General features: G+C 44.8%; 1 protein-coding gene and 1 long non-coding RNA gene across 2 annotated transcripts in view; one reads left to right on the top strand and one right to left on the bottom strand.

Moving 5' to 3' along the window:
* Positions 1-10,171, bottom strand: part of Kiaa2012 (KIAA2012 ortholog) — a 116,345-nt gene that overhangs the window by 91,324 nt on the left and 14,850 nt on the right. The window contains exons 3-5 of the mRNA XM_028765732.1: positions 6,888-7,047; positions 3,692-3,847; positions 439-539 (exon numbers count right to left, since the gene is read on the bottom strand). Of these exons, the coding sequence (XP_028621565.1) occupies positions 439-539; positions 3,692-3,847; positions 6,888-7,047 (417 nt within the window). The remainder of the gene's footprint in view (positions 1-438; positions 540-3,691; positions 3,848-6,887; positions 7,048-10,171) is intronic.
* LOC114619856 overlaps positions 9,967-10,171 on the top strand; it is a 6,260-nt gene continuing 6,055 nt past the window's right edge. The window contains exon 1 of the long non-coding RNA XR_003711222.1: positions 9,967-9,988. This is a non-coding gene — a long non-coding RNA (uncharacterized LOC114619856). The remainder of the gene's footprint in view (positions 9,989-10,171) is intronic.

The raw sequence follows: 10,171 nt of genomic DNA, 5'->3' as shown, positions 1-10,171 counted from the left end.
CTCTCTCTCTCTCACACACACACACACACACACACACACACACACACACACACACACACGATCATGGAGAGGATACAAGAGTCTTCCTCTAGCCGGGCAGTGGTGGCGCACGCCTTTAATCCCAGCACTTGGGAGGCAGATTTCTGAGTTCAAGGTCAGTCTGGTCTACAGAGTGAGTTCCAGGACAGCCAGGACTACACAGAGAAACCCTGTCTTGAAAAACCAAAAAAAAAAAAAAAAAAAAAATTCTTTCTTTTAAAAAATTCAGACAGTGTCTCTCCCCATTACCCTGGCTGTTCTAGAGCTTTCGATGTAGACTAGGCTGGCCTTGAACTCACAAATATCCTCTTGCCTCTGCCTCACTAGTACTGGGATTAAAGGGAAGCACTTTTATCATCTTAGTGTTTGAACAGGCTCCCTGCTGATCCAGAAGCTCACTCTGGTGGTCTGAACACACTCGGCCATGGGAAATGGCACAATTATGAGGTGTAGCCTTGTTGGAGGAGGTGCGTCACTGTGGATGCGGGCTCTGAGAGCTCCTAGTGCTCAAGCTCCGCCCAGTGTGGAGAGTCTTTTTCTGGCTGCCTTCAGATCAAGATGTAGGACTCTTAGCTCCTCCAGCACGATGTCTGCCTGCACTCTGCCGTGCTTCCCACCATGATGATAATGGACTAAACCTCTGAAACTATAAACCAGCCCCAACTAAATCTTGTCCTTTATAAGAACTGCCTTGGTCATAGTGTCTCTTCACAGAAATGAAACCAAAGCTCAGACACTCACCATCTTGGTTGGGCAAACTGGCCAGCAAGCCCTGGGTCTCTTTTTACTGGTCTCCATCTCTAACCACTGGAGTTCTAGATTCTCCACTTAGCTTTTAGATGGGTGCTGGGGGTTTCAATTTAGGTCCTCTTGCTGTCACAGTGAGTGCCCTTACTCACTGAGCTATCTCCTCAGCCCTCCTGAGATTTTTCATAAAAGCACACAGGGGAAAGACTGCAAACACCATTGTTCCCATTTTACAGCTGAGTAAACTGAGGAAGCAAGGAACAGAGCTTGGGTAACAGCTCATTGTTGGAGATCTGAGCTTTACAGCCAAGACTTTTGCTACTTCTAAAAAAGAAAAAAGAAAGAAAGACACTAAGGGAAAATGAAGTTAAAATCAATGAAAACAGTGGGGTCCAAACTTCAGCCTCTGAACATCATATAGTTCTTTACCATTGATTTTTTTCTTCCCCTCCCAACCCCCTGTGATCACGGGCAATTGGGCACTGCAATTAGTAATTATGCTGGAAAAAAAATCTAGGGAGGTCTGTAATTAACATTTATTGAGCACTTGCTATATGCCAGGGACTGCACTATATCCTTGAACTCCCACATACAATCCTATTAAGTACCTGTGGTATGGTATCTCTGTTTTATAAATGAGGAAACTGAGGCCCAGAGACATCATATGGCTTTAAATCCTGTGCTACACCACATGTCCTTGTCTACCTTGCCTCTCTGTTTTCTGCCTGATGGTAACAGCTCCATGGTAGATGGTGTCAGTGAAGTCACAGATCCCACAGTTCTGAAGTCTTGAGACCCCTTCCCCAATGAAAGTGCTTCAATTCTTTGGCCACTGTCTTGGATCCCAGAGCATCAGAATCCCAGGCTATTGATAACTGGAGTAGGGTCTATGAGGGAAGACTTCGTAAGACCCCAATGAGGTGGCCCTCCACTAAGAAAGAGTGGAGTTAGTCTCACATGACATTACCTAGGTGGGTTGCAGTTGCCAGAACATGGATTGATTGCCCAGAAACATTTCATCCATGTCCTGCTTTATGGAATTTCCACCCATGTTACAAAGCACATAGAGACTTGTGACGTAACAAAAGTATAGACGTATGATAAGAAAGACAATCGATGGACCGCTGTGTTTTATATAGGCAAACCACATGTGGTCCAGGTTCTGATCAGGGTTCAGTGGCACTAAGTCTAGGTTCAAGTGACTGTGTGGTTGGAGTACGTGGTGGCTCCAGCCTCTGAAGACCCGCCATGTTCTACACTCCCCCTGCTGATCTCCACAAGATCTCCTAAGGTGAGAGCTTGATCTGATATTGCCATTGTTTCTGGAAAAATCCTTTTGGATTTCAGAAAGATATATTTTTATTTTTTGGTTTCTTTTTGTTTGCTTGTTTTTTGTTTTTTTCGAGACAGGGTTTCTCTGTGTAGTCCTGGCTGTCCTGGAACTCACTCTGTAGACCAGGCTAGCCTCGAACTCTTGAACTCAGAAATCCACCTGCCTCTGCCTCCCAAGTTCTGGGATTAAAGGCGTGCACCACCACTGCCCGGCATCAGATATCTTTATATCAAGTTAGGCTCTATTCTAAGATATCTCTTCCAATCCCTTAACTGCTCTTTCAGTGACACATGATCCCAAGAAAAGTATTAGCAGGTAAAATCTCCACACTACTGAACAGTGTACAGGCATATCACAGGAATTTTCCTGTGCAGTATCGAGTAGTTGTAACATTCCCATTACACAGATGGACAAATGCAAGCTCAATTCAAAGAGGTTATCTGACTTGCTCAAGATCTTTCATCCCACAAATCAAATGAGAGACTTTGCAAAACAGATTCATAGTTCTAAAGTTTATTTGTTTAAAGCATTGTCACAAAAATTACAAGATTAAAGAATGTTAGATGGTGACACACATCTTTAACGCTAGCATTTAGAAAGCTGAGGCTGGGAGACTGTGAGTTTTAGGTTATTCTGACCTTCATAGTGAGATCCTTTATCAAAAAAAAAAAAAAAAACCCAACCAACCAACCAACAGGAAAGAATATTAGACTAGAACAAACTTCAGAAATCTGAACACTAAAGTCTATAGCTCTGTTGTTCAGTTCAGCAGCCACTAGCCACATGCTATTCACATGTAAATGGATCAAAATTAAATTAAAAACTGTTTCACAGTTGCAGTAGCTACATTTGAAGCTCTCACTAGAGATATGTGATTAATAGCCACTCTTCTGGACATCTCAGGCGTCACTCTATCCAGACTGAGGCCTTTGTCTTACAAACGAAGTCGATGGACCAGATCCTCTGGATTTTATTCTGTGAAACTTTATTTTATTTTGGTTTTGCGAGGCAGGTTTCTCTGTGTAGCTTTGGCTGTCCTAGAATACACTCTGTAGCCCAGGCTGGCCTTGAACTCACAGAGATCCGCCTGCCTCTGGCTCCCAAATGCTTATGAAAACTTTATTTTAAGCTGTTAAAAATAATCCAAGTATCTGCGGACTGAACTGGTTATAAAATCAACAGGTATAGACTGCAGAGATGGCTCCGTGGTTAAAGTGCTAGACACATCAAGGCCAGAGTTTGAATTCCCAGAACTCACTCAAATGCTGTGTGGGTATAGCATCCTGCTTAGAATCCAACCTCAGAGGCTAAAGACAGGGGATCCCCAAGGCAAGCTGGTTAGCAAGACTACCAACTTAGTGAGCATTGGGTTTGATTGAGAGACCCGCTTCAGTACCACGTAGAGTGATTCCCAACATTTGCCTCAGGCCTCAGCACCCACGCACCCACATATGTGCATGAGCACCCCACCCACACATGAGTGCTCCCACACAATCAAACACGCATATGCACATACACATCTCAGCACACACACACATACATGAAAAATGAAAAAAAAACAACAACAGGTACCTTGTGGATAGGGCGATCTCTGTTGAATCCAAAATGAAGGGATGACAGGCAGGAAATGGTATTTTGGGGGTACACCTGAAAGATCCTGTTGTGGCCTGAGATTCTTGGGTATCCCAAGGTGACTGTTCCGGAGCAGCACAGAATCCTTGATGTGTCCTGAGGGGCAGGTCAGGAGTTGTTGATGTCAATCATAGTAACCAATCTAGAGTTCCAGGAAAACTACAAGTTCCCCACTTGCAGTAGTCCTGGCTTTGAACAGTTGTTAAAGTGGACAATCCAGAGTTGAGAAGAGTTAGAAAACTCAGACAGAATGCACGGACACTCTCTCACGTGCCTTGGGTGTTTCTCAGCACTCAGTCCTACTTTGTCATTCCTAAGAACTAGGTCCTTTTTGAGAAAAGAAAAAAAAAAAAAAAAAAAAAAAAACCAAGGAAAACCAAAACTGGGGCTGCTTCCTTCTGTTCACTAGGAGGCTTGCTGTTTTGCTTCAGAAAGATCTCATCACAGTAGGCAGGGCTTGCTTGCTTCTGGCTGCCTCAGGCTCAGCAGCTTTCTGAATCTAATCTAGCCAACCTGCAGTATTTCCTGAAGGCTTACCAAGGGCCCACCCTCTGCTTGCCACAGGGTAGATGCCGGGGAACTAGACATGGATTCCTCAGAGCGGGGTTTGAAGAGATGGACCTCTCTGTACTCAGCCCTTCAGCTCCCAGTGTCAGTTTGATGTGAGGTCAGAAGGTCAGAAGCTCAGTAGTGGATGGAATTGTTAGAGAAGACTTTATAGAAGATTCAGGCTTATGTATGCAGTCTAGATGAAAATTTTTGTATATGTTCCTTTAGGCATATGTGTATCTGTGTCTGTGCACACGCACATGCACATAAATTATGAAACTACAAAGGGCGTCATGAGAGGGTATGAAGATATCGTAAAGGAGGCAGAAAACAGAGAGAGAGAGAGAGAGAGAGAGAGAGAGGGAGAGGGAGAGGGAGAGGGAGAGGGAGAGGGAGAGGGAGGAGAGGGAGAGGGAGAGGGAGAGGGAGAGGGAGAGGGAGAGAGAGAGAGAGAGAGAGAGCGCAATGGTCTGTGTAGTAAGGCAGGAGGAGGACTGACGGTGAAGGCAGATGTGTGAAGAGCCACACATCCATCGAGAGGAACTAGAACGCACCTTATGTATGGTTCTCAACCTGTAGGTTGCAACCCTTTTGGAGGTATTGAACAATCCTTTCACAGGAGCTGCATATCAGATACTTACATCACTATTCATAACAGTAGCAAAAATAGTTATGAAATAGCAGTGAAATATTTTTATGCTTGGGGGTCACCACAACACGAGGGTCACAGCATTAGGAAGATTGAGAACCATGGCCCTAATGATGTCTGAGTGAAGGTGTCCTGATGAAACCGGTTACTTTGTATACTAACACTAACATTTGTTTGAAAACCCTTTAACGCTGGGGATGGTGGGCTCATGCCTTTAATCCCAGCACTGAGGCTGAAGCAGGACGATGTCTATGAGGTTGAGGCTAGCCTGGTTTATGCAGCGATTTCCAAGCTGGCTAGGAAAAAGCCTGTCTCAAAACAAAACAAATACTGAAGAAAAAAAAGTTTTTAGAAAGAAAGAAAAAGAAAAGAAACAAGCGTGAAGTGTGGGGATTCATCACAGGGTCAGGGAAACAGGACTAGAGGACGTCACTGACATCGAACAGTGAGCAAGTTCTGAATCGTGAGGGGAAGAGAATGACAGAGCTGTTGAGATAGTGGCTTCTCACTGGAATCTCAGCATGACTCCTCCAACTTGAGGGCCTACTTTAAAGAGGGTCTTTAGCAAGGAGCTATGTCAAGGGGCCCACAAATACAAGCTACCTGTACCTTTTCTTAGACCATACATGCTAGACAATGTTATAGATGGGTCTGAGATCTTTTTGTTGTTGTTTTAAAGGTGTTACCTTTCTTGAGGCTGTTGGGCCCAGACTGTGAGATGGTAGCCTGCTCTGCCTTGGTCCCATCCAGTGATAACACTTTTTGGTTGAGAAGCTCTTCCTCTCAAATGGTAAGTAAATAGAACTGCCCATAACCATGGGACTCTGCCTTGAGAGTAAAACTAATTGCCAGAGAAGCCCACATAGCTCATCTTGTTTCAAACCACCACTTACTGGGCAGGGAGCTGGTTTCTTTCCTTTTCCAGGTAAACCTATAAAATAAGAAGCAAGCCAGAATTCTCTGGTCCTGTGGGTGCTGAAGGAACGGCAAGCGGCTGAGTGAGGTCTGGCACATCTTACCACCCATCTCTCCCAAGTAGTTTGTCAAATAAAATACAAGATGTCCAATTAAGTTTAACTTTCAGATAAATAATAAATACTTTTTAGTAGAAATATGTCTCAAATATTGAGAGTTTCGCTGTTAATGTGGGTGTAGTGTGCTGAATGAGGTGACTCAAATTTCCAGGGTGCTTTTGCAGGGTGCTTTTAGGGTTCTGTCAGGCAGAGGGGTGCCTCTCCAGCAGTGATCATGCTGGAGAATTGTTGTTTTAAAGAGGACCTGAGATGACCTTAGACAGGGAATTCTGGGACGACTATGGTGCTGTGGAAGTGGGAAGTATTGACTTTCTGGGCTCAGCTCTCCTTCTGGCTAGCCAACTCTGCTTCTGGCTAGCCGACTCTGGACAAAGAAAGACTGTGTATTTAGAACTCCTTTTGTGCCTGGCAGTGGTGGCGCATGCCTTTAATCCCAGCACTTGGGAGGCAGAGACAGGCACAGGAGAATTTCTGGGTTCGAGGCCAGCCTGGTCTATAGAGTGAGTTCCAGGACAGCCAGGGCTACACAGAGAAACCTTGTCTCGAAAAACCAAAAAAAAAAAAAAAAAAAGAACTCCTTTTGTTTTGTCTTGTGACCAGTGGAGTTTAAGATGGAAGATCTCTGAGGCCTTGGCCTGGAGTAGGCTGAGAAGCAAGCTCTGGATTGGGGTGAGGATGAACAGTGTGAGCGGGGACCAGTACTCAGGTAGCCCTTCCTTCCAAAAATGTCCTGGCAGATAAAAGGCACTAGGTGGGATGGAGGCTTGTGGACTACACAGCTTGGGGACTTTGCAGAGCTGGACCTTAAGTCGTGGTGTTTCTGGCATCAATGGGAAACACACCTTCACGTCAGACTGGGAGATGGGGCAGACTAGTGTCCGCTCCTGCACATTTTCCCACTGACCTGCACACTGGAGTCTGTACATGGTGTCAGGGGGCCATGTCCGCAGAAGGCCTCGGAGGTATCTCTTGGCTGAATACCCAGGCTGGATCTGCCGTTGGGTCTGACTCTCTGGCTTGCTTCGGAAGTAGAGGTAAGGTTGCCAGGCTCTGTCCTGTTTCCTCTGTGGGGACACCAATCAGAAAACAGCACAGCAGCTGAGCCCCGAGACTCCCACTGATGCAGGCTGGTTAGCCCAATCCTTGTCAGCAATCCAGAGACTCCCAGGAGGGGCCAGAAGGCACCAAGAACAAATGCCTTGGCTAATAAACACAATCCAAGAGTCCAGAGAGCAAAGCCCTGAAAGGCCCCTGAAGATACACAGTCAGAGGGGAAGGAGAAATGACAAAAGCCAGACTCCTTCTTGAGCTAGAGCGTTAAGAAAGAACAAAGCCTCAGAAGAATTAGTTCAGCTGTGGAAATCATGTCAGTCCCTTCAAAATGGCCCTGATGCAGTGGGAAAGCATGGGCCTGAGTGCTCAGTGTTACTCAAGGGAGAGCTGAGACAGACAAAGCCTGGCCATGATCACAGGAAGCCTGGCATTTTGAAAATAGTTGATAGTGTTGCATTTCATTTCAGCTAGAGAGAATTTTCTGGGTCTCTTCCTTCCAAAGTCAGCCCCTCAGTGCAAGACATGTGGGAACAAATATATAACAGCTAAGGCTTGACTGAGATTTATATTGTATGTAGGGTCTTTAGTTCACTGTAATCCTATAGGGTGGACAGATTTTTTAAATGATGCACAAACTCTCAGAAGATGATTCATTAAACCCATGAATAAACGGCCAGTGTTGGCACATGCCTTTAATCCCAGCATTCGAGAGACTGAGGCAGCTTGGGCTCTGTGAGTTCAAGGCCAGCCTGGTCTACATAGCAAGTTCCAGGACAGTCAGGACTACACAAAGAAACCCAGTCTTGAGAAACCAGGAAAAAAAAGGCCCATGAATAACAAAAATGCTAGTAGACATGACTAGTTTATAATGGCATCCATGATCGAGGGCTGGACATGATCTCAGAATACAGGCTCTTAAAATTAATTTTTTAGATTTATTTATCTTGTTTTCTTTGTATGAGTGTTTTGCCTGCATGTATGTAAGTGCATCCTACATGTGCCTGATGCCTGTGGAGATCCAAAATCATACCCTGAGATTGGAATTATAGATGATTGTCAGCCGTGTAAGTGCTAGGAATTGAACCCAGGATTAGCAAGTGCTCTAAAATGCTGAACCATTTCCCCAGTCCCTTTAATATTTTTTAAATGAAGGCATAGTTTATATATAAAATGCAAAAAGCTTAGATTTTTAGTTTAATAGAAGTCGACAACTATGTATGCCCTTGTAATCACCATAGAAAATAAAATGCAGAATAATCTCATCTGTTGAGGATATACCCTAATCCACTTTGTCAGCATCTTCCATCTACCCACTGGATAATCATAGTTTTGATTTCTAATCCCATTTATAGAAACGGTTTTATACACACACACACACACACACACACACACACACACACACACACACATTCATACATCGTATGTTCATTGATGCTCCATGAATGTGACCTACAGTGTTCCACCGAGAACTGGTGTGAGGGAGACCATTTATTTACCGACTACTCCTTAGGTAAGCAGTCCCCACAGGGCCATAAAGCAGTCTGAGAGGAGAGGGCATCATAGCCCATTTACTACTGCTGTAACAGAATCTGAGCTTGGGGAGTTTATAAAGAGTAGAGGTTTAGCTAGGTGACAGTGTACACACCTTTAATCCCAGCACTCCAGAGGCAGAGGCAGGAGGATCTCTGAGTTTGAGGCTAGTCTGGTCTACAGAGACAGTGCTATACAGAGAAACCCTGTTTTGAAGAACAAACAAACAAACAAAGCAACAAAAGGAACAGAGGTTTGTTTCCTGCAGGTCCTAGATGTCCAAGGTAGAGGGGTTTTCATCTTGTGAGGCCTTCTTGCTCCCTCATCCTCGGCAGAAGGCATACACACTTGTTCCATGTGAGAGCTGGGTGTGGGGATGGGGTAGAGGCTGAACTTACTCTTTTGTCTGAAGCTAACATTCTTGATAATTAATCCAGTCTCATTGATGAATCTATTAATCTATTCATGAGGGTGAAACTCCTGATGTTCAAATCATCACTCAGGTCCCACATCTGAGTACTGCATTTGAGGATTAAGCGTCTCACGTGGGACTTGTGGTTATATTTAAACCACCACAGAGTGAGGCAGGCTCAGCCATTTGCCCCTGGAGTCAGACAGAACTTAGAGCTTTACATTTCTCATCACTGCAAGGCCTCCTGTTCTCCAAGAACATACAATCTCATCAATGGACCTGGACTTAGCTCCATGAGCTAGCTTGTGAACAGAACAAAAGATGGTTTGAAGCAAGCGCTTCATCGCATGTCCTGGAGAGTAAGAGCCGTGAGGCTGGAGTCCGACATGCTCACGCTTGTTAGGATTCAGTCAAACCTGACTCGATGGTTAACACAACGAGAAAGAAAGTACGTTAGCTCACATATAAAAAAGACAAGGTTTGAAGAGTAATGGGGCGGTTAGATCAGAGGTGCAATGTCTCCTAAGTTCCACAGGCAGTGAGGCCCTTTGTACCTCTGAGAAGTCTTTCGCGTCAGTCTTCCACACATGCTGAGCTTGTATAATGGACACAGAGACATAAAGCAGGTCCAGAATGCCCAGCAGAATTGGGCAGAAGCTTAACAGAGAGCCTGAGACAGTCTGTGCCCATATTTATGGTCAAGGGTGTCAGTGTTCAAGGCTCATTCTGCCTCTGGTCTTTATGACCATGGGCAAGTCTTTGAGCCTTTCTGAACTTCTCATGTTAGAAGGAGTGGGAAGTTCACAGTGTTTAGAATCACATGGCTAAGAGATTTAGATTTCATAGGTCCCAGAGAGACACTCTTTGGAAATCAACAGCTAAGTGAACACACACTTCTCCTTCCTGTTCCACCCAAGTTAGGGAACCTCATCAGCAAGAGGAACATAATCCCTGTATTTTAGGGATCATGGCCATAGTGTAGATTGACCCTAGTGCCTCACATATGCTAGGTAAGTGCTCTACTACCAACCAATATCCCTAGCACTCCCCCTACCAAGCCCCTTCTTTTTGTCTTGAGGGATTTCATTCACGTGGTCCAGGCAGGCTGGGATCTTCCTTTCCCAGGCTCCTGAGAGTGCAATTTCTTTTCTTTCTTTCTTTCTTTCTTTCTTTCTTTCTTTCTTTCTTTCTTT

Source organism: Grammomys surdaster, unplaced genomic scaffold (assembly GCF_004785775.1).
Source record: "Grammomys surdaster isolate TR1022 unplaced genomic scaffold, NIH_TR_1.0 165, whole genome shotgun sequence".
In the NCBI taxonomy this organism is placed as follows: Eukaryota; Metazoa; Chordata; class Mammalia; order Rodentia; family Muridae; genus Grammomys; species Grammomys surdaster.
Note: the sequence above shows the minus strand (reverse complement) of the source record. Positions and strands in the feature narration are given on the sequence as shown.